The sequence below is a fragment of the Rhincodon typus genome, chromosome 8 (assembly GCF_021869965.1).
Source record: "Rhincodon typus isolate 14 chromosome 8, sRhiTyp1.1, whole genome shotgun sequence".
Taxonomy (NCBI): Eukaryota; Metazoa; Chordata; class Chondrichthyes; order Orectolobiformes; family Rhincodontidae; genus Rhincodon; species Rhincodon typus.
Genome location: NC_063339.1, coordinates 14,061,223 through 14,085,352, shown reverse-complemented (window position 1 = coordinate 14,085,352; position 24,130 = coordinate 14,061,223). Strand labels below are relative to the sequence as shown.

Sequence of the window (24,130 nt, the reverse complement as noted above, 5' to 3'; positions counted from 1 at the left end):
AGCATAATCCAACATAAACTTGATGCACTTTGTCCAATTCTTGGTTCTGAGAATTGTATGTCAGCTGCATGGTTGCTTAACTGTTTCTTCACAAATTCTCTCCACTTGGCTCCAACAACTTCAGAGCCCTTGAGCAACAATGATTTTCAAGTGCGTACTTCCTTGCTTATTTGCTGAATTGTTATTTCTTGCAGGGGCAAATCTGACCACCAGTATAGGAACAATAAAAATTGTCTTCACACCAACTATTTGCAAACGCCAGTGTCTAAATGGAAAGTGTTACAACAATTGCAAGAAAGGTGACCCAACCACTCTTTACAGCGAAAATGGATACGGTCCTGTGTCCAAATCAGGTTTTCGAATCTGTAAGTAAATGTTACTATTTCTGACTTTTTTTCTATCGAAGAATAGACATACTTTTATCATTCTGTTACTTTGGTTTGTAAACTTTTATTGTTTCATCATTTTAAATTTTTGTAAAGTAACAAGGTGCAATATGTGGAAACGGATCTATTGGCCAATTAGTGCAAAGCTTAGTAAAACAATTAAATCACTTTAGAATGTATTGTTAGCCCTTTTTTATGGGCAATTAAAAGAATATTTTAAGTTTGAGCAGACTTCAAGCTGATCGCAAAATATATTGATATTCTTGAGCTCAATCCACTTTGAAAACCAGGCCTCAATTGCCTGTCACTAGTAAGTCGTGAGCTCTGATGTAGTGCTCAAAGGCAGTTCTCCAGTCAGATCTCAGTTCCAGTATGGAGCTGAGCCTCAATCTTTTCCTGCACAGCCTTCGTTGTGGGGGCCATGTATACGGCAAAAGGTTTTTCAAAGGCTAGGGGTGTTAGAAATTGCTTTGCTTCCACTTATCTGCTAAAACCCTCATCCATAACTTGGTTATTTGTAGACTTGGCTGATTGAACACACTTTCCAATTCCATCTTCTAGACATCTGTTGTCACTCGTACTAAGTCCTGTTCACACATCACCTCTGAGCTATGCTGCTTCCTGGTTAAGTAATGCCTACATTTTCAGATTCTTATTGCAGTTTTCCAATCCTTCCTTATCTCTGTGTAACCGCTTTCCAGCTCCATAAACTTCGAGGAGAGATTTGCTCATTAATATTCAGCTTCCTGTTTTCCGAAACTCTCTAAACAAGCTAGAATCGAGAAAGCTCAAGGAAACTGGAGCAGACACCTGGCTGGTTCTGCTCACTGCTTACCCCATTCAAGTTCTATGTGTGTACATCGAAGCTGCAGCTCAGAGCACCAGCCACACGTACCCATCATCCATAGAGTTCTGATACTTTTCCAGCCGTCATGACTATCATGGCATCTCTTTGATGCCCTCTGGAAATGCAGACTTGCATTGCAGGGCACACCGGCAACTGGCATCAAAAGGCCGCATGCACGGACAGGCACCCAGCTCATGGACTGGACCAGGCAGCACCTTAGGGCCACTTGCTGTCTCAGCACTTTCTCATTTAACACCTACTTGTCTGCTGTGCCCTGCCTTGCTGTGCCATGCCAATGAACACAGTCACACAAACAGGCAGCTTGCCTCGCTGGACAGCAATCCTCAGTCCAGGAGGGATATGTCTTGCTATAGGTAGTGTGCTATGCCAGTCTCATACCTACGTCATGTGCCATCAGTTTATTGTGCAGCGAGCAGGCAATCACAAAGGGAGCAACACTCGGCAAAGCCCAGAGAGGCAGCCATCAGTCAGGGGGTCCTGGCACAGTCAGTCAAGGGCAGCCTCTGACATCAGTAAAGGGGATTGGAAACGCTGAGTGAGGGGGCTGTGTCTGTACATTCTGCAGAGTGGTTCACAGTCAGTACTGTGGCTGTTTTGCAGCTGGTTGGGTGGTGGGGAGGGTAGGGTCAATGCATTCGGGCAGATGCACAGTCACCAGTCAGGGGTCTTGGCAATCCTCATCCATGGCTGTCCAGAGACATGGCACAATATGACCACCCACAGAAACTATGGGGAAAGGGTGGATGCCAGGGTTGGGGTTTGGAATGAGGGAGTGAGACTGTGCAAGGGTTTCAGGCTCTGGGTACATGGGGAATAGAAACTGTGCTCCCCCTAATTTGCTTTTCCCACTTTGCGGATCTCCAATGTGTGTCTATGGGACAGCGATGACTGGAACTGGAAGTCAAGGCCGTGCAGATTATAGGGAATGCTGGGTGGGAAGATGGCAGTTGTGAAGAAGGGGAATGGCAGTATCTGCAAGAGAAGGATAGAGTAAAGCATTGATGTGAAAACAGTCATAGTTGGGGGGGGCGCATTTGGGGTGGGGTGCACTCTCGTCCCCATTCAGGAGAAGCCTCGCTTCAAGATGGGGGTTCAGTGAATGACCATACCTATTATGGTCACCTGATATGTCAGGGTGGGTGGGTCTGAGACTGTAAAGCCACAAGATTGACTGTGACCCACTGCCCAGACTGCAGAAACATGGACCCTTAACCATGGCCAATCTCCTGGACTGATATCAGAGGATGCCCAAGTCTTGCTGTGCTGGGACCTCCTGAATGATGGATGCCTCCTGGACATCAGTGAGAATCACACCCCTTGAAATTATACACTTCGATGTGAAAAACAGTAGGGGAGTACTATTTAAATGGTGATATTTTGGGATGTGTGGATGTACAAAGGGATCTAGGTGTTCTCATATACCAGTCAACGAAAGGAGTAGGTACTGCAAGGAATTAGGAAGGTAAATTGTAGATTGGACTTCTTAGAATCCTTACAATGTGGAAGTAAGCCATTAGGCCCATTGACTCCACACTGTCCCTCCAAAGAACATCCTACCCAGAACCACACCCTACCCTATCCCTGTAACCCTGCATTTCCCATGGCTGATCCTTTAGTTTTAACTAGCTCCAAGTCTTGTTCACCCATTACCTCTATGCTTGCTGACGTACACTAGCTCTCCATTTGGCAATACCTCAATTTTAAAATCCTCATGGTTTCAATGCTCTCCATTGCATTGCCCCTCTCCAGCACCATAACCACTATCAGCAATACACGTCTGAAGTCCTCTATGTTCCTCCAAATCTGTTTCATAGACTCATCGATTCAGACAATGTAGAAAAGGCCCTTTGGCCCATCAAGTCTGCACTGACCTAACTACCACCAAAAGTGTGCTAATCCCAATTTCCTGCACTTATCATAACCTTGAAGGATATGGGACACTTTGAAGTACTCATTCAAATTATCATTAAAGGTTGTTTTGCACAACCACGGATTGTATCGATCTATCAGTGGTGACCATATGTTCAATAGATCCTAAATTCTAGAATTCACTCCGTCGATCTCTTCATTTCTACCTCCTTCTCCTCCTTTAAGATTCTCCTTTAAACTCCTGTTTGACAAAAGGTTTGGCTGTCTGTCCTTCTTTGACTTGATATCAAAAATGTTTTCCTTCGTAATGCTTTGAGAAATTTTGTTGCAATAGAGCTTCCAGAAATGCAAATAATTGTAGTTCTTCCTGGAATGAGGAAGGTTAAAAGTGGCGTTCAAGATTGATGTATTAAGGAGGGTAAAATTGATTCCAATCGAATAGGATGGTAACCAGAGGGCACAGATATTTGGCAAAAAAAAGCCATTTGCAAGATGAAGATATTTTTACTTTAATCGATGTGTCGTTCTCATCTGGAATACATTTCCTGAAAAAGTAGTGGAAGCAATTTCAAGGCTAACTTTAAAAAGGAAACTTGATACATACCCAAAAGAAGAAAATTTGCAAGGCTGGTAGGAAAGAGCAGACAATTGGGACCAATTCGTAGCTCTTTTAGAGTTGGCACAGGCACAACTGGCCAAATAGCCTGTTGTGCAAGATGATGAACTTTATAAAGTAAGAAGGGGAAGGAAAATGTCTGCCTGCTCATGACAATACCATGACCATTTAAAGTTTTCGAGATTTGTAGCTTGGGTTGTGGATGAGATTGTAGACTTGCTCGCCGAGCTGGTGGGTTTAGTTGCAAACGTTTCATCACCCTACTAGGTAACATCATCAGTGCGCTTCTGGTGAAGCATTGGTATTGTGTCCCGTTTGTTATTTATATGTCTTGGTTTGCTGGGATGGTTGGTATGATTTCAAGTTTTGTTTCTGAGTGGTTTATACACAGGGTTTAATGCACTGTGTTTGTTGATGGAATTCTGGTTGGAATACCAAGCCTCCAGGAATTCCCTGGTGTGTCTCTGTTTGGCTTGCGTGATTATCGATGTGTTGTCCCAGTCGGATTCATGTCCCTCATTGTCCGCGTGTAGTGAGAAAAGTGAGAATTGGTCGTGTCTCTTGGTGGCTAGTTGGTGTTCACGTATCCATCTAGTCAACTTTCTTTCAGTTTGGCCTATGTAGTGTTTCTCACAGTCCTTGCATGGTATTTTGTATATTACCCCAGCTTTACTGGTTTTGGGTATGGGATCCTTTACATTCATCAGTAGCTGTCGTAGGGTGGTTGTTAGTTTATGGGTTATTCTGATACCTAGGGGCCATCTCTGAAATGTCCTTGATGTATAGTAGGGTGATTAGTGAGTCTGGTCGTGTTGTGTCTTCCTGTTGTGATCTGTCTCGGAGGTAACGGCGGATGGTGCTTTTCGGGTATTTCTTTTGAAGACTCTGTATATGTGCTCCTGTTCTGCTTTGCGTAGTTCTGGGCTGCTGCAATGTGTTGTGGCTCATTTAAATAGTGTCCTGATGCAGCTCTGTTTGTGGGTGTTGGGGTGGTTGCTAGTGTAATTGAGTATCTGGTCCCTATGTGTGGTCTTTCTGTGTACGCTAGTCTGGAGTTCCCCGTTGTTTTTGCGTTTGACCATTAGGTCCAGGAAGGGTCATCAGTTGTTGTTCTCTTCTTCTTACATGAATTTAAATCACCCTACCGTACATCAAGGACATTTCAGGGATGACCACAAGACTACCCGGCCCTTAGGTATCAGAGTAGCCCACAAACTGACAACCGCCCTATGACAGCTACTGACGAACGTAAAGGATCCCATACCCAAAACTGGGGTATTATATAAAATACCATGCAAGGACTGTGAGAAACACTATATAGGCCAAACTGGGAGAAAATTGACTATATGGATATGTGAACACCAACTGACCAATTCTCACTTGTCTCACTACACACGGACAATGAGGGACACGAATTTGACAGGGACAACACATTGATAATCACACAAGCCAAACAGAGACACACCAGGGAATTCCTGGAGGCCTGGTATTCCAACAGGAACTCCATTAACAAACACATTGAATTTAACCAGGGGAGGCAATGGCCTGGTGGTATTATTGCTGGACTGTTAACCCGGAGACCTAGATAATGTCCTGGGGACCCAGGTTCAAATCCTGCCACAGCAGATGATGGAATTTGAATTCAATTTTTAAAAAATCTGGAATTAAGAATCTAATGATAACCATGAATCCATTGTTGATTATTGGGAAAAGACCCCTCTGGTTCATTAATGTCTCTTTAGAGAAGGGATCTGCCATCCTTACCTGACCTGGCCTACATGTGACTCCAGACCCACAATGATGTGGTTGACTTTGAACTCCCCTCTGGGCAATTAGGGATGGGCAATAAATGCTGCCTAGCCAGTGACATCCTCATCCCATTAATGAATTGAAACAAAAATTAGACCCTGTGTACAAACCCCTGAGAAACAAAACCAGACATAATACCACCCACACCAGTAAACTGAGGCATATAAATAACAAGTGGGACAGAACACCGACACTTCACCAGAGGTGCACTGATGATGTTACCTAGCAGGGTAATGAAACATTTGCAACCAAACCCACCAAAACCGTGACCATGCTATGGGAGGGTTCACACAGTCCCTGTGTCTTGCCATTTTAGCTTTATTAGAGATTGTCTTGTAGATAAGTTTAAATACATAAAGGGTACAGAAAATGAACAAGCCGGTTTTCAAAGATTTGGAATGATTTTCCCCTGCGTGCTATCGGTGACAGTCATAGGGTGAAAATTTAATCTGGATGTGAGATGGTGCCAGGGTGTCAGAACCAGGTATAATCGCTTTGCTTCCCGTTTAACACTCTTTTAAAATGGTTCACTTTGTTTTCTATTCAACTGTGGGACATGGGCATCACTGGCTGGGCAGCATTTATTGCCCGTCCCTAGTTGCCCTTGAGAAGATGGTGGTGAGCTGCATCCTCGAACTGCTGTAGTCCATGTGCTATAGGTTGACCCACAATGCCCTTAGAGGATGAATTCCACGATTTTGACCCAGTAATAGTGAAGGTATAGTGATATATTTCCAAGTCAGGATGGTGAGTGGCTTGGAGGGGAACTTGAAGGTGGTGCTATTCCCATATATCTGCTGCCCTTGTCCTTCTAGATGGAAGTGGTTATGGGTTTTGAAGGTGCTGTCTAAATTGCTTATTGTATGGATGTGTTGATAAGCAAATAAATAATATTTTTAACTCAGAATCTTGGTTCATGCCACTACATAAGTTTCTCATGAAACTCAACACAGTCAAGAAGGTGAGACCATGACTGGGATTGATAATGGCTATGTAAAATTGTTGCACCAAAAATGCTATAGCAGGAGTTATCAGCCCTCAGCCATGTCTGCTGCATAGAATGAAGAAGCTGTATCCTAAATTAATTCACTTCTGGTTTCTTCTAGCAATCTCAAGGTGACATTTGCAGGATTTTGCAATCTGTTGCCCAAAACTGCATCTCTCTGGTGGCTTATAGTGGTTTTGTCTGGGCCATGACTTTGTTACTGATGGGTCCATTGAGAACTGGAGGACTCCTGCATCTGTTGCATTGGCTGGATTCCCACAGGTGCAGCGAGTCATAGATGGCTGCACACTAGTGACAACAAAGGCGCACTCATAGCAACCAGCAATCTGCCAGTTGGAAGGGATACTAGTCCATTATTGCTCAGCTTGGATCTTGGCACTGGAAGTTTCTTGTAAATGTTTATACAGGTTATCCTGAAAACTACCATCATAATTCACAAGAAACATATACAAGATCTCTTTGCAGCTTCACAAACAGTCAGAGAATGGCTCCATTCAACATTCGTGAAGCTAACTGGAGAGCCACCTGTAGTTCTACACATCTCCCTGGTAATGTGTGCTTTCTTTTGCTTGAGAAACAAAAATGACCCACGTATAATCTGTGCCGTCTTTGTTTAAGAGAGAAAACAGACCATTGTGTAAGAAGATTGGGATGAGAGGATTTTTCCTATGGTGAGAGACTGAGTAAATTTGGCTTACATTCTCTGGAGTTCAGGCTAATAAGAGATGCTTTCAATGAGACTATAAGATTCTGAATGAGTTTTATAGGATAAATGTTGAGGGATTGACTCTCCCGGCTAAGAAATCTAGACTACACTAAGCAAACATCCTCTGAATAAGGGGTTGCTCATTGGGACTGAAGAGAAATTCCTTCCATCAAACAATTTCAAATCTTTGGAAGTGTCTCCTTCTGAAGGTTCTGGATGCTTCATAGTTGGCAAATTTCGTTCTGAGATAGGCATATTTTTGGTACTTCAGGGAACTGAGGGATATGGGGAATAGGTAGAAAAGTGGAGTTAAACCTGTATTGAGTTGACTTGTACATCGTATTCCTATCCTGTTTTGTGTTCTTTTGGAATGGAATGTGTTGAGAAGATGTTTTTAGGAAGCTGGGGATGTAAAATTGTATGTAAATCTATGGGTGCTGCTCCTGTAGCAGTTTGTCTTGCTCCTTTAGAATTGTTCATGTGCCAAGGTAGGCACTGAGCAGCTTTCTTGTCCTTGTAAGTGCCTAGTTGATGGGCATCTAAGGAGCTTCAGCTGCTGCATTGCCAAATGCACAGTCCAGCAGCTTTGTGCAAGTTAATAGTGGGCAAGGAGGTGGAATCTCCTTTTTAAGGACTTTCTGGACCCAGTTGGAGGCTCCCTAGACTCCAACATTTTCTCCCTCCCCACAATTACCCTCTCTCTCCTGGCCTCTCTACCCCAACTGTCCAATGCCTTTGCCCTGTCTTTCAGATCCCATCAAACTCCCTTGTCCCCCCCAGCGTAATTCATTGTCTGGCTCAGTGACCATCTACTCAGGGACTGGTACAGTTCTCCCAATGGCACTGCTTGGAGCAGGGCCATTTAAATGGCTGGCAGCTGCCAAAAGTAGGAATTGATTCCCAGACAGGCTGAGGAGGACCACCTCGATCTCACTTATGGCAAGCTGATGGGTCAGGCTCACCCACTCCTCCCCAACCACCGGCATTTACACCGGAGGGCTGTGGGAGTATACAGGGAGGGTAAAATTCTCTGGCTACTGTGAGGGCTCAGTGTCACATTACCTTACATTGAGGCCGAGTGTGAGTGTTGGCGATAGTAGGTGAGACGATGGAATGCTTTGATGGAAAGTAATGGATATGCCTGTGCAAAGACTGTCAGATTGAGAATCACAACTGACAATATCAATACAAATCTGACAGTTTGATCAAAATAAAGTCTAAACTTAAAATGAAATGAAATTCTAATAAAAACAGTTGCTGCTACAGAGCCAGACCAGGTGACTGCAAGTCAATTGGATCCCATGTAACTAGATATATCTCCTTCGTGGAACATCTGCTATCAATGGTCTCACTCTGGACAATGCTGTATCCATGAGAGTTTTCAGCCTGGTTTTGTACTTTGACTGTTCCAGAACTGTCCGCGTGACCAATCTTTCAGAGCTAATTGATCCCTGGGGCTCATGATCAGACTTTAGTTGAACAACAACAAGAACAGAAATGGTTGGAGAAACTCAGCAGGTCTGGCAGGATCTGTGGAGAGAAAACAGAGTTAATGTTTCGAGTTCAGTGACCCTTCTAAAGGTGGATTCAAAACATTAACCCTGCTTCTCTCCACAGATGGTGCCAGTCCTGCTGAGTTTCTCCAGCCATTTCTGTTTTTGTTTCAAGATTTCTGGGGTCTACATTTCTTTGTTTGGCAGTGCCGACACTGTGCCACTCCTTGTAAGCTCCCTACAGCAGATCTAACTCTAACATTTCTTATAAGTGTTCTACACTTTTAAACTTAAATGAAGTTTCTCTTTACAACCTTTGATCTGTACATCCTTACTGACTATGATCTGCCTGTACAGCTCATAAACAAAGCTTGTGCTCTGGTACACGTGACAGTAAATTAATCAATCAATCAATCCATGCTGGCCTCTGAGGAGACGACTTAGTCAAACTTATACAGAGCTTCATCCCTTTATATAAACGAACACTTCATTTTGTAAGTGGTTGGAATTGTCTATCACAATGCTCACCTAATGCACACACCATTGTGAAAATGATGCTTTGGGAAATCAGTCATGCAGCACAAATCCTATAATGGTGTATGCCAATAGGAATGTGAAACACCTAGCACTTTGTTGTATAGGTTTTATTGGACAGTCCGTTGGCAATCCCAATTATCATCCCATTTATCAGCAAAGTGATGGAAGAGGTCATTGACAGTACTGATAAGTGGCACTTGCACAGCCATAATTTGCTTACTGATGCTCCAATATGGATTCTGTCAGAACCATTTGGCTTCTGATTTTATTACAACTTTGTACCAAAGATGAACAAAAGAGCCAAACTGAGGTTCAAGTGCCTGCCCTTGACAATGAGGCAGCATTTGATGACAATAGCCCTAGCTAAAATAATATTGGTAGGAATCAGGGTAAAACTCTATGCTGGTTTCAGTCATTCCCAGCACAAAGGAAGATAGATCAACATAAATCATCTTAGTCCCAGAACTTGAGAGGAAGAGTTCCTCAGGGAAGTGTCCTAGGCACAACCATATTCAGTTGCTCCATCAATGACCTTCCCTCCATCATAAGGTCAGAAATGGGGATGTTGCTGATGGTTATAAAGTACCCAGCACTGTTTACAACTCAGGTACTGAAGTAGCCTTTGTTCAAATGCAGCAAGATTAACCAACCATAACGCTGTATGGTACAGAGGTACTGTCAGAATGATTGCATAATGGTACTATCCCTGTACTAGTAGTGCAGAGATCTCCAGTTAATGATCCATGGATATGGGTTCAAATCCCACTGTAGCAGCTGGTGGAATTTAAATGTATTGAATATATCTGGAATTGAAACTAGCCTTTGTAATGGTGACCATGAAACTATTATCGATTCATTGTATTCTTACATAAAAATCCATCCAGTTCACTAATGTCCTTTAAGCAATGAAACCTGCTCTCCTATCTTTACAAGCTTACATGTGACTCCTGACTTTTAGCCACATGATGAAATGTCCTATCAAGTCACTCTATTCAAGTACAACCAGGGATAGGCAACAAATATAGGCCTTGCCAGCAAAGTCCATATCCCATCAAAGAATTCTGGCAAGTAACATTTATTCTGTATAAATGCCAGATAATGAGCATCCCCAACAAGAAGGAATCTCACCATTTCCCCTTGATGTTCATTACCACCACTGAATATTCCCCCGTCCACCTATAAAGTGAACTGGGCCACCCATATAAATGGTATGGCTACAAGCACAGGTTAGAGACTAGAAATTTTACAGCAAGCAACTCGACTCCTCTCAGTTTGATATCTGCCAACCAACTACTAGGCATACTGAGGATTGTGATAGAATGCTGTCCAGTTGCACAGATGGATGCAGATTCAATATCACTCGGGCTTGACCACATCCAGGACAAAGCAGCCCACATGACTGGCACACCATGCACCACTCCTAACTTTGATTCCTTCCTACAGTGGCAACAGTGTGTATCATCTATAAAATAAATAGGTCTAACTACGATCTCTGAGGAGATAACAACATCATTTACTTGGCAATAATTAAGCTAACTGGTCTTAAGATAACCTGTTGTCTTGCTATTTATATAATAAACTACTTATTGTCACTTGAGGAATGTACCTCTTCTGTCAAAGACCTTTTGATCTTCTCAGAATTGGTAAAGAAAATCTCCATTCTCGTTTCGTTCTGCATTCCAGGTCCTCAAAGTACCACCAGAACTGAGTCAGTTCTTTGTCTAAGTTTTGAGAAAATGCTTTGAGTTCAAAAATCGTTGCACATATAGAGGACCTAAAACAAGAAGAGGAACTTACATATTGTACCCATATCTGAAGCATGCCTTTTACATTTATAAATAATGCCTGTTTAAGAGTCCAGGCCAAGTTTTTGTTGAGTCAGGAAGACTCCCTGTACCTGTAAAAATGGCCAGTGGAAACTAAATCTGGAAGTTTAGAAATAGAAAGAATTAGGGACAAACTCATTAAAAATGTTCAAGATTCAGAAAGACCAAAGCTTGAAGTTTACTTTCAGCTTGGTTTCCTACCATCAGACTTCCACGCGCACTCCTAACTTTTTAAGATGCATCCAGATGTTCCCACGTCTACAAACATAAGAAAAGTAACCCTAAGCCTCATAAGGCAATAATTATTGCAGCAACTGCTGAACTCTGTCCCTTGCCCCTGAGGGGCATCTTAAGCTGAGCTCATATGGTACAGAAAGTAGAGACCTGGCGTTACAAGGATTTACCTTTGTACTTTTAATCCAGACTATGAAGGTTCACTGGGAGCAAAAGTCAGGAAAAAAGTCTCACACTGTTTCACATTTTGACAATAAAGTGTGCTGAGAAAGAAAATAAATCATAATAAGTGATCTTCATTTCCATTGTTGATTTAAAGAAAACAATTTTTTCTAATGTTATGAAGGAGGTTAGGAAAGGAAAATTACTAAAAGATAGTTTAAAAAGTTCCATTGCAACAACAAGTTACTGATGGAAGATTAAAAGAACAAAATTACACATTCCATGTGAACAAGGAAACAAGCTGGGATAAAACGTGATAAGTTCCATTTCACTGAAGACTAAACATTGTGTGAAATTAGTCCAGAGCTTTGACATGGAGTTTTAACAGAAAATACCCACTTTGGAATAGTATTTCTTTGTTCTGTGTTGTTATAGTTACAGAATTAATTCTATTTCTTTTCCTGTTATGAGTATCATTTTTGAAATTCACAACACTTTCGTAAAGAATCTGTGCCAAAGTGTTTGCCTTGCTGTAATTATAGGAGAAACAACAGCCCCTATAAGTTTGTCACTTGGCAGACCAGTATAATCTATATTATTTTTTTGGTACAACATCATCTTTTCATTTCCTTGTGTAAATTCATGTTGAAATTCCAAACATTTCTTCTGGTTTGCCAGGTTGTTTTAAGCATTAGAATGCCAGACAACAAGAAGTTCATTGTATCTGAAAGTAATAGTAATGGAGAACTATAAATGTTTGTAAGCATAATAACTTCACTAAAGGTTTAAGCCATCAGTTTTGGGGCTGAGTCAAGTGTTGCTGTTCTAATATATTATTTGTTACAACGACTTATTAACGGTGTGAAACCAAAAAATAAAGTGCGATTTGTTTCAACTTACCACAGGAGAACTTGCATTGGAGTAGTATTCTCCCAGTTGTTTGCTCAAACACGTTTCTAGATGGGTCACTGTTGCATTGCCCATTTTAACATTATAAGTTTGTTTATAAAAGGCAAACAATAACTATTTGCATAGGTGGCATGGTGGCTCAGTGGTTAGCACTGCTGCCTCACTGTGCCAGGAACCCGGCTTGGATTTCACCCTCAGGTGACTGTCTGTGTGGAGTTTGCACATTCTCCCTCTGTCTGCATGGGTTTTGTCCGGGTGCTCTGGTTTCCTCCCACAGTCCAAAGATGTGCAGGTTAGGTGGATTGGCCATGCTAAATTGCCCATAGTGTTCAGGGATGTTTAGGTTAGGTGGGTTAGACATGGGAAATGTAGGGGAATGGGTCTGGGTGGGATGCTCTTTGGAGGGGTAGTGTAGACTTGTTGGGCTGAATGGCCTGTTTCCACACAGTGGGGATTCTATGATTCTGTAAATGTGCTATCTAAATGCATAGGAGGTTATATGGTAATTCAAAGATTGAGAATGAGAGGCAATTTATTTTTCTGTTGAACAAAAGCAGAAATTGCTGGAGAAATTCAGCAGGTCTGGCAGCATCTGTGAAGAGAAAACAAAGCTGCTTTTTGAGTACAGTGACCCTTCTTCAGAACTGTTCAATTCTAAAGAAGGGTAACTGGCTCTGAAACATTAACTTTGCTTTCCCTCCACAGATGCTTCCAGACCTGCTGAGTTTCTCCAGCAATTTCTGTTTTTGATTTCCAGCATCAGCAGTTCTTTGTTTTATTTTTCTTCTGCATGTGATCTGAATTACTTAATGCCCTAATCTTGTAATTTATGGCATATCAATTCTGGCTTTGCATGTGACACCTGGGTTCCAAGAAAAAATAGTAATTGCTAAAGAAGACACTTTTTCCATCGTCGTAATGTTCTATTTTGTGCAGGAAAATGCCCTTTTCAAACCTTCCATTAACTTCCCCACCACAATTTGGAAATCTGTGTTGTTTCATAAGAGCAGAACAAATAAGTGCAGGAGTATCCAATTCAGTCCCTCAATTCTTATAAGGGGCTATTGTGGCTCAGTGATGGTATCCCTATCTCTGAGCCAGGATACCTGAGTTCAAGTCCCACTTGCTTCAGACGTTTCTCATAACATCTTTAAACAAGTTGATTCAGGAATATCTAAGATGATGGGCAATTGATATAATGTCAATACAACTTCCCTGCTGCCTCCTTGATATCCTCCAGACTCCCATCATGCCTCACTCCCATGATCCTGGACTCCCCTGAAGATTAAAAATCTAACTCTGCCTTGAATATATTCAATGATCCAACAACTGCTTCGTGAAGTAGAGAATTCCAAAGGTTAATAATTCTCCCTCATCTCTGTCTTAAACAGGATAATCCTTACTCTGAAACTGTTGTCCACATGGGGAAAAGTCCTTTCAAAATCTAAGCTGAATAACATGCTTCCTTCGAACAAAGACAACAAGATGCAGAGCTGAATGAACACAGCAGGCCAAGCAGCATCATAGGAGCAGGAAGTGCTGTGTTCATCCAGCTCTGCACCTTGTTGTCTCGGATTCTCCAGCATCTGCAGTTCCTACTATCTCCTTCAAACCAAATATGTTTCAATAAGATCATCTCTCACTGCGTGTCTTTTCACTGCTTGAACCAAGAGCCTGGTGGATAGGGTTTAGGTGGCACGGTCTTCTTCGCAGCACCAGGGACCTGGGTTCGATTCCAGCCTCCAGCTGTTGTCTGTGTGGAGTTTGCACATTCTCCCTCTGTCTGCTTGGGTTTCCTCCAGGTGCTCCGGTTTCCTCCCACAGTCCAAAGATGTGCAGGTTAGTTGGTTTGGTTATGCCAAATTGCCCAAAGTGCCCAGGGATGTGTGGATTAGCCATGGGAAATGCAGCGTTATAGGGTAGGGTTGGGGGTGAGTCTGCGTAGGATGTTCTTCCACGCATATTTCAAAGAAGATGTTCTTCAAAGAGTCAGTGTGGACTTGTGGGCCGAATGACCTGTTTCCACACTGTAGACATTCTATGGAGTTTGGGAAACTTTTGTAGGAGGACCATACAGATGTTGTCTCAGTCTTCACCTAATTGCCAGTTTCCAGAAAAGCTGCAGATATGAATGTCTCTGTGGACTTATTGTGCGCCTAGAACACAGTTTGGTATACAAGCATGAAGCTGATACTCTCCAGAATCAGCTGTTGTCTGAAAACCCTCCAGTTTGTTGACTGACCATTCTATGTACAACTTGAGAGATCATCAGACAAAACTATCAACAGTCTCCAGCAGAGATCAATCTTCACACCAGTTCTTCCCCACCAACATCACAGCTGTTAATGTATGCTGATGACATGCCCTTAACTTTCCAGCTAAAAAAAACTTCAGAACATTGAGGAAGTATTCAGTGAAGACTTGAGTTCTCCAGAAGCCTACTTAAGAAAATGGAGAGTTTGACTTTGAACACTTTTGTTTCAGCCTTCCCTTTTAAAAACTTAAACATCAGCTGAGAATGTCATGTTCAGTTCTGACCATTCACCCACAACCAATTACCAAAATACCTTAGCATCACTTTTGACCGTGTGTTGATCTACTGGTAATAATGGCCTCATGGTGTTATCGCTGGACTGTTAATCCAGAGACCCAGATAATGTTCTGGGGACCCGTGTTTGAATCCCACCATGGCAGATGGTGGAATTTGAATTCAATTAAAAAAGAATATCTGGAATTAAGAATCTAATGACAACCATGAATCGATTGTCGAAAAAACCCATCTGGTTCACTAATGTTCTTTAGAGAAGGAAACTGCCATCCTTACCTGGTCTGGCCTACATGTGACTCCAGATCCATAGCATTGTGGTTGACTCTAAACTGCCCTCTGAGCAATTAGGGATGGACAATAAATGCTGCCTGATTAGTGATAGCCTCATCCTGTGAACGAATAAAGAAAAAACGGCCTCATGGAGAGAAACTCTCCAAAATGTTAATGAGCTGATTTCCACTGAGCTTCAGTACCTTACTAAGTGCCTTTATGGAAATTCAAATATACCACATTGATCATTTCTCTTTGTTTACCTTGCTTGTCATATTCTCAAGGATCTCCAAGACTAAGTAGGTCTCTGTGTCAAGCTTTCTTTTAAAACACGCAATGTTTCTCTGTTCAATTTGTTCCAAAATCGGTATCATTATCTTACCAAAAAGAAAAGTTGCCAATTTTTTATTTTGCTTTTGACTGCCTCAACTTTAAACTGGACAGGTTCTGTGATCCAGTGGTCCCAGTGGAGGGCACATTTGCACAGAACTGATTCTATTGTAAGCTCGGTTGCTTGTTAGAGGGAACATCCAGCTACAGCTCCCAACCTTCGAATTCTGTGTCTTGCTCCATACACAATTATATTTTTGACCTTTGAAATGTTAAATGCACTTCTCTCTTCTTCTCTTTTCCAAGGCAAACAAATAACTGGTGTTCTAGCCATTGGTCTCTATGTTTAAGTCATTTTGTCTAATTTTGGGCTTGACTGGTGTTTTATTGTAAAATAAAAAGTCAACAATACAAATTGAAAAGAAAAATACAAGGAAACCTTTAAACAAATCAGAAAGAAGAACTTAATTCATTCAACTATGGAGTAAAAGGTAAAATGGATAAAATAACTTGAGATGTAGAAGGCACCTGGACATGACAATACACTGGATGGAAACTAAAGAAAATAGGTCAACACAATGTAATAAAGTGATGTGAGGAAATGATCTATGCAACTGAAGTACAGATCAGATCCTTCACCAACTCATTTAAAACAATAGTAATTGGTTAGCATAGTTGGTTAGTTCAGTTAACTGAATGATTGGTTGGTGATGCAGAGTGGTCCAAACAGTAGGGGTTTAATTGCTGCACTGGTTAAGTTCACCATGAAGGTCCCATCTTCTCAAATTTGCCTGAGGTGTGGTAACCCTCCGGTTAAACTACCACCAGTTGTCTCTCTCTGATGAGGATGTGTGACTCTGGTGACTTTATGTTGAACAGGAAGCTGGTGATTGGGCACCAAAATGCTTGATGCCAAAATTGAGCTTGTTCCACCATTCCAGGTCACAGCTGATCATCTGACAGAAATATCTCCATATCCCTTGATGTCATTAGTAACTAGAAACCTATTGGTCTCTCTCTTGAATTTATTTTGTGCCTGAGCCCGCTGGAGCCAAATCTTCCAACAACTCGCCACCCTCTGAGTAAGTCTCATCTTTCTGCTAATTCTCACCCCAGTCTGTGCCTTGTTGCCACAGGTGGTGGGGAATCCTTACTGCATCTATTCTTCTATCCCTTAGGGAGTTTTCTAAATTTCTATATCACTTTTCATTCTTTTAAACTCCAGATAATACAGGCCTACTTTCCTCAATATTTGCTCTCAGGACAGTCCCACATCCAAAGAACCTTCACTTTGATCCCTCTATGGAAAGTACATCCTTCCTTAGGCAAGGGAACCAGAACTACACACAATACCCAGTGCGACCTCACCAGTGGTTGATAACATTGAAGTCTGTTTTGCTGCTGTACTCAAATCCTCATGTAACAAAGGTTAACATAGTGTGTGCCTTCTGAATTGCTAGCTGCATGCTGGTTTCCAGTGATGCATGACCCTTTTGGGTCCGTTGGGTATTGATATTTTCTGATCTCTCACCTTTGTTCCTCTTAATAAAGTGAATAACTTCACAATTTTCCACATGATGTTCCATCTGACGTGATCTTGCCTACTTGCTCTACAAACTTGGAAAATTGGTGGTTGGCCCCCAAGATGAAAATTATTGGTATAGATTATGAACTGCTGGAGCCCAAACACCAATCCTTGTGGCATAGCCTGCCTACCTGAGAATTTCTGAGAAAGGGTCACCGGACCTGACATGTTAACTCTGTTTTCCCCTTCACAGATGCTGCCAGACCTGCTGAGCTTTTCCAGCAACTTTGTTTTTGTACCTGAGAATTTATATACTCCTCTCAGATTCTGCTATATTGAGTCCTTGGTAACCACAATAAGCCTTTCTTTTCTATTCTTAATCCTCAACATCCAAGGTTCTCCAGGCTTGATCCTACCCTTTGTCATTTTAGAAATATATTTGTTATTTCCTTGAATGCTCCCAAGACAAATGCTCTCACAAACATTTTAGTGCAAATAGCTGTTCCCAATCAAGCCATATCTTCGTAAAATAGGCCTTTCCTTATTTTAGAGATAGTAGGAACTGCAGATGCTGGAGAATCTGAGATAACAAAGTGTAGAGCTGGATGAACACAGCAGGCCAAGCAGCATCAGGCTCCTCTGATGCTGCTTGGCCTGTTGTGTTCATCCAGCTTTACACCTTCCTTTTTTTAGAACTTTGTTCACCAGCCAGTCTTTTCCGTTTGCATACCCATCTTTAATCTAACTGCGTTACGGTAACTGTTTTCAAGTTATGGTATATCTTCCAACTGCCCAGTCTCATTACTGAATATTTGGCTCAGAACTGTCCCCTCCCTTTGTGGACTTTCTATGTACTCACTTAAAAAGATTCTCCCAAATGCCAATCTGGCAAAGATTAGCGGTTAGCTAGAGAATTTGAAAAGTTTTAAAAAACCATCAAAAGAAGACCAAATGTAAAATAAAGAAGGAGAAAATAAGCTTTTGTGGATAAATGCCCAAATTATATCAAGAAGGACAGCACAAGCTTCTTTATATAAAAATATGTATGTGTGTAAAGGAAGAGAGAGGCTAAAGTGGATACAGGCCTCTTAGAGAATGAGGCTGGGGAAATAACAATGGCAAATTGATTGTACTTACATTCCAACACTATTGATCCCATACCTACATTCTTAGTTTTTGTCAGGCTATCCCATCTTTGGCCACATTTTGAACAGTCATCAGTTTTCTTAGGATAGAATTGGAATTTTTTGCAAACGTTACAGACAGTGTGATAACTTTGACGTTTTCCATGATATTGATAGTGTGAAAGATGTGTTCACGACACTTTGTCTCACCCTGTACATTGACAGATTTCGGTTTGTTGATCAATTCATGTCTATGCCTTTGGTGAGATACCACATTATCTTTAAAGTAGTCTGAAGATACTCCTTGTGACTGGTGTGTTGGGATCAGTACACAGCTCTTTGTAGCTGCCTCTGGATCTGGACCCTGCTTCTACAATTTTTTTTCTACCAGATACTTCATAAAATTGATTGATATTTGAGCATTTCCTTGGTCTATGCAGAAGTACACCTTCGCAATATCTTGCAATATTTGGGTATGTCTATATTTTGATTATGTTAATAGTCAAGTTGTGATGACTTCCTTCTATTTACACCTATCCATCAGTATTCATCAACACTAAGTGTTTGGGTTATCTAGCAAATCTTTCTGGAAAGTTTTGATGGGGATTGATGAAATTGTTCTGGTTGCTAGCTCCCCATTGGAAAAATCATATTGCGCATCCTTTCCTCTGTATCCAATCTTCAAGTGGTCTATGAATTCTGTAAGCTATGTCTAAATAACATAAATTCTAGTCAATGAATACAGAAGTTTAATCTGACTCTGAATCAGTCCTCTAGTGTAGTCAATTTCTTATGAAGATCTTTTAATTCTTCAACTGTTAATCCTGACATGTTAAGTCTGTGTAGACTTTTTTTCCCGACTGTGAAGCAAATATTAATAACCTACTTTTCTTTATTGGAAACATCTGTTTCTAGAAACCATAGCCTTAAATGCAGTTTAAACATTGTAAATTCTGCTAGCAGGTCTGCTGTGATCCAGTTTATATGAGGGAATTTTGTGGACATTCTGACAATATGCCTTTGACATGATGTTGTTTGCTATTGAACCACCACATGTACTGATCACTAGCCTTTATCATGTAAGTTAAACTGCTGTCTTGACAGGGATTTGTTTATTTACCTGCCAGCTATGTTTTCCACAGTCTCAGAAGCAATAATGAGCAAAGATATTGAGGGTTGTTTCATGCAGTTTAGTTGATTTTAAGACTGTTGACCATGTGTTTCACCTCTAGATTAGCTTGCTTTCTGCTGAATGTTCAAGCATAATAGGCCTCATCAGCAGAATGTCTTCACCGACTGTTCAGCTCATGTTAATAATAATGATCTAATCATTTATTGCTCGTCCAGCATTGATTGACTTCACAGGTTAGTTTATCGAAACAGTAAAATACATTATTAGTTATAAAGCAGAGACTGCAGCAAACAAACCGATTTTTATGCATGCAACTTGCAAACCCACTACAAATGAACTGGCAGACAGAGTCACATAATTGTATGCTCAGAACACATGGAGCCCTGAAGGGTGAACTCCCTTAAAGTGAAAGTATACATTTAACAATTAGTTCCTCAAAGATCTGAAGCAAGTTAGACAGACATTATCCTTCCATGATATACATATGTTGAATGTCATTGAATAATCCACACTTTTCACAATAACTGTACATTCTACAACCATTTAGTACAGAAGAGGTCCTTTGGCCCATCGAGTTTGTACTGCCAAAAAATATACTACTACATGCACTAGTCCCACTTTCCTGCATTACACCCAAAGCCTTGAATGTTATGACATTTCAAGCACTCATCCAAGTACTTTTTAAAGGTTATGAGGTTACCTGCCTCAACTCGAATGGAGTGCGTTCCAGACCCCACTCTCCAGATGAAAAAGCTTTATCTTGACTCACCTCTAAACCTTCTGTCTTTAAAATTATGGTCCCTAGTTATTGGCCCTTCAATTAAGGGGAACAGAGACTTTCTATCCACCGTATCAATGTCTCTCATGTTCTTATACACCTCTATCACCCTCAACCTTCTTGGCTCCAAAGAAACAACACAAGCCTATCCAACCTCTCTTGTCTCAGGATTGTTTCAATAAATTGCCTTGCCTTGAAGTTTAGACTCGGTGATCTGAATCCTTCAGTCTAATCCTTCCTCTCTCTTTTAAATTATGGTACAATGTTCATCAGCCTCAAGCCTGCAGCCAAGAAAGATTGGAAAATGATGGTTAGAGCCTCCAGTGTTTCTTTCCAAGCTTTCCTTAGCAGTTTGGGATATATTTCATATGTGATTTATGTATTTTCAAAGATGCTAAATGCATTGTTTTTTTTCTCCCTCACTATTCTTATCCTTTCCAATATCTCACAACCCTTCTCTTTAACTACAATGTTTGCTTCATCCCTGAATTTTATGAAGATAGGAACAATTCATTAAGTACCATTCTCATGCTTTGCATTTTCTCACACTGCCTTGGCTTCATATTCCTGCTTACTCACTGGAAGTTCCAACTTTTGAGGAGGACATCAAAGTATTTAAAAGTGATACACTTGTTATAAGGCAAATGCTGCAGCTATGCCTCCTTAAGCATTCCCATTGTTAGAAACAGATGCCTTACAGTGCCAAATAATGCAACCCTTATTGCACTCAATTGATTTAAATTTACATGTAATTCAGCGACTTCAAACAGTGGCAATGGGCGTATTCCCAATTTCTGATCAATTCTGCTTCATTCTTCGAGAATATGTTTTCCATTTATATCTTTCCTCTCACAAATTCTTCTCCTGTAATGCTGTCAATGAAACGACTGTGAAATCATAATGTAACACAGAACATTTTCTGCTAAATGTGAGCACTTTCCCCTCTTACATGTAATTTGGAGTCGTTAGTTCCCAAAATGGTGAGCTCTCAACCTTTGCCTTAGGACAGCTTTGCTGTAGATGGGGAGCAAGTGAGTGAGTATCTTAACAGGAAAACCAATTAATAGCAGATAAACAGGATGGAAAAGTCCTAGCTATCCAGTAGTTTGTGACTTGTAGCTATTTGAGCTTCTTTGTTACAGTTGACACTTATAAAAATCCTCAGTCCTGTGGGATAGTTCTTAACCAGGAAAATGTAAGCAATTCTCTGTAAAGCCTTTTACTATTGGTAGAAAAGCATCAGTTCTGGTTATTGGTAACATATCCAGTTATTTTTCATTTTGTGATCAGACAGAGAGGGGAAGTAACTGACAGAGCAATCTTAATTGAAAAATTAGGGAAAATCAGGCTTTAAAAAAAAGTATCATAGTGTTAACTATCTTCAAATAACAAGCAGAAGAATAAAGGTCATCTCATAAGGAGCCAACATTCAAAGAAAGGCAATTAGTAGTAGTTAATTACCTTTCAGGAGAGTTTCTTAATCACACATGAAACATCCTGTTCTTGACCCTAAAGTAGCACCAGTGTGCTGTCAGAAGCAGGAAATCAGTTGTTCAAATGGTGCATAAATCAATTCCATTAGCAATTGTTCTCATTACTGACTTGCTTATGATTGTGTTACAGATTTTTGCCAGATCCCCTGCCTGAATGGAGGATACTGCATTGGAAGGGACAAGTGCAGGTGCCCATCAAACTCAACAGGGAAGTTCTGCCACCTTCCAGTACCTCCTGAAAAGCAAACTGTGTCAAAGACAGCACCTATCCGTTCTTCAGTTTCGCAGTCTGTATATACTCTGCCTCTTTCTAACCAACAAGGTAATGTGATAAATTCTCATATTTACACTAAATTGTCAGTATTAAAAGAACACGTCTATTTTAGCATAAGATAGGATGTTATTACCTTTGCAAAAGTATAATCAGTGTCAAAGTTGGTACTGTGCTGAAATACATTGTTAATTTGTGCACTTTTGATGGATATTTGATTTGAGTTGGTAGAATTATTTTGCCACCTATTGGATATGATTCCATTCATATTTCTACACTGCTGTTGGTTGTTCCCAGGATAATAATGGGGATGTCATTTTCAAAATGCAAAGGCAGCATTTATTGGCAATGTCCACACTCCTTTGAGAAGATGGTACTGGATTCTCTTTCAAGGACTTTGTTTAGCTCAGTTGGCTCGTTTGCAATGCAGAGTGATGTAAACAGCATGGGTTCAATTCCTGCAACAGCTGAGAAGGGAGGGAACCCAAAGTGTTGGAAATTAGTTGCCCACTTCTTGTAATCTCACCAAAATAAGTGGCCAAGATTTTCTGCTTATTTATTGGGAAGGCTGTAACCGTATTCATTATTAATTGCTGCATAAATTAAATAACCTTTGACAACTGCACATATGGATAAGTCCAGATGTTGTCAGAGATATTCCACTGCTCTACAAGATGCACTGTTGTAGTTCTCACTGATAAGCTCAGCATTGAAGTAACTGCAATAGAGTGAAATTGCTGTCCCTGTCCATTATTTCTGTATCAGAAACAACTATAAGGTAAGGATTGTGGTATTCAGGAGTGAATGACTTTTTTTTTAAATAGCCAGAAAAGGAGGATGCTGGAGGATACTGTGTATCCGAAACAAAAACAGAAATCATTGGCAAACCTCAACAGTTCTGTTAGCATTTGTGTGGAAAAGAAAGAGTTATCATTTTGAGCCTGGTAACTGCTAGTTCCGATGAAAGCTTACCTGACTTGAAATGGTAACTCTACTTTCTCCCCATAGATGCTGCCAGACTTGCTGAGTTTGCCAGCAATTTCTGTTTTTGTTGTAAGTATTATTTATTCTTGAACAATCTCTCTGGTGCTGCAAAGGTGATTTTGCAGGTATGGACATTCATTCCATTGGAAGAAATGAAAGCTGGGGACTATTAACAAAGTAAAAATCAGATTAAAGTTTTTATCTTCTGTTATCTTTCTTCCTTAGTCCCATCTGTATTTCCCAATCTTCATTTTTGCTTACTGTACATTCAAATCCAATTTATACCTTTATGTTATCATGTGTTATACTTGCTGCTTCAGAATCCCAGGTGGAATTTTAAGTTTCCTCCACAGGCAAATGTGTAGATGAGTGGAAGGGGTCGGGTCGATCATAAAGTTCTCTGATGCACACCCACCAAACTGTCCTTGACCTGTCCGCACTTATACATGGATGATGGATACTTTCCTTAACCTTGCTGTAATTCAAATGCTTACAGTAACCAACATGGCTGGAGAAAGGAGTTCAAGGGCAGGCTCAAACACTGGTAGGTCACCTTCCTCATAGATAAAAGGGGAGGTGGGAGGGAGATGAATGCTTCCCTCATAGCTTCCCTTTCTGAATTAGGCACTGCCTTATGTTTGCCCACATCCCACCTCCCCACACATGAGTGTATCCTTTTTTTTAAATTCACCCACAGGATGTGAGTGTTTCTGGCTGAGCCAGCATTTAGTGCCTGGAAGCTGGTGGTGAGCTGCCTATGCAAACCGTAACCTAACTTTTCCATCAGGAGCCCTATCCTTCTCAAACTTTATCCCCTACTCCTCCTCACCCTGGTATTTACCTGCTTCTGGACTCTAGGACTTTTAGAATGTGCGAACTGATTGTTGTATCAATTGCTGCCATTGGTGCTGCTGGGATGACCGAGCTGTAGCCAATCAGAGCTACCAGAGTTGAGGGGGTGAGGTTGCTGTGATCCACACCAACTCTTCAGGTCAGAGGTCAATGGCTGGTGTGCTGACTTCCTGAACCTGTTCCTGGTGTCAGCCATTTTAGGAGTGGTAGCTAACTGGGCCTCATTAAAGGCAGCAAAGTGGGATTTTCTAGCCAGTCTTCAGTTTTCCAATTGGGCAATAAAAGTGCCTGGAGGGATGGGTGCACAGTGACCAGTGTTCCCTAGCTGTCTGATTGGATGCTGGTGCACTTAAAGCCAGCCAGAATCTCAGAATTGTCACAGTACAGGAGGAGATGCTTCTG

At 41.1% G+C, this 24,130-nt stretch overlaps 1 protein-coding gene across 1 annotated transcript in view; it reads left to right on the top strand.

Moving 5' to 3' along the window:
- Nucleotides 1–24,130, top strand: part of LOC109934543 (latent-transforming growth factor beta-binding protein 2-like) — a 312,512-nt gene that overhangs the window by 6,466 nt on the left and 281,916 nt on the right. The window contains exons 3-4 of the mRNA XM_048600033.1: nucleotides 195–365; nucleotides 21,752–21,943. Of these exons, the coding sequence (XP_048455990.1) occupies nucleotides 195–365; nucleotides 21,752–21,943 (363 nt within the window). The remainder of the gene's footprint in view (nucleotides 1–194; nucleotides 366–21,751; nucleotides 21,944–24,130) is intronic.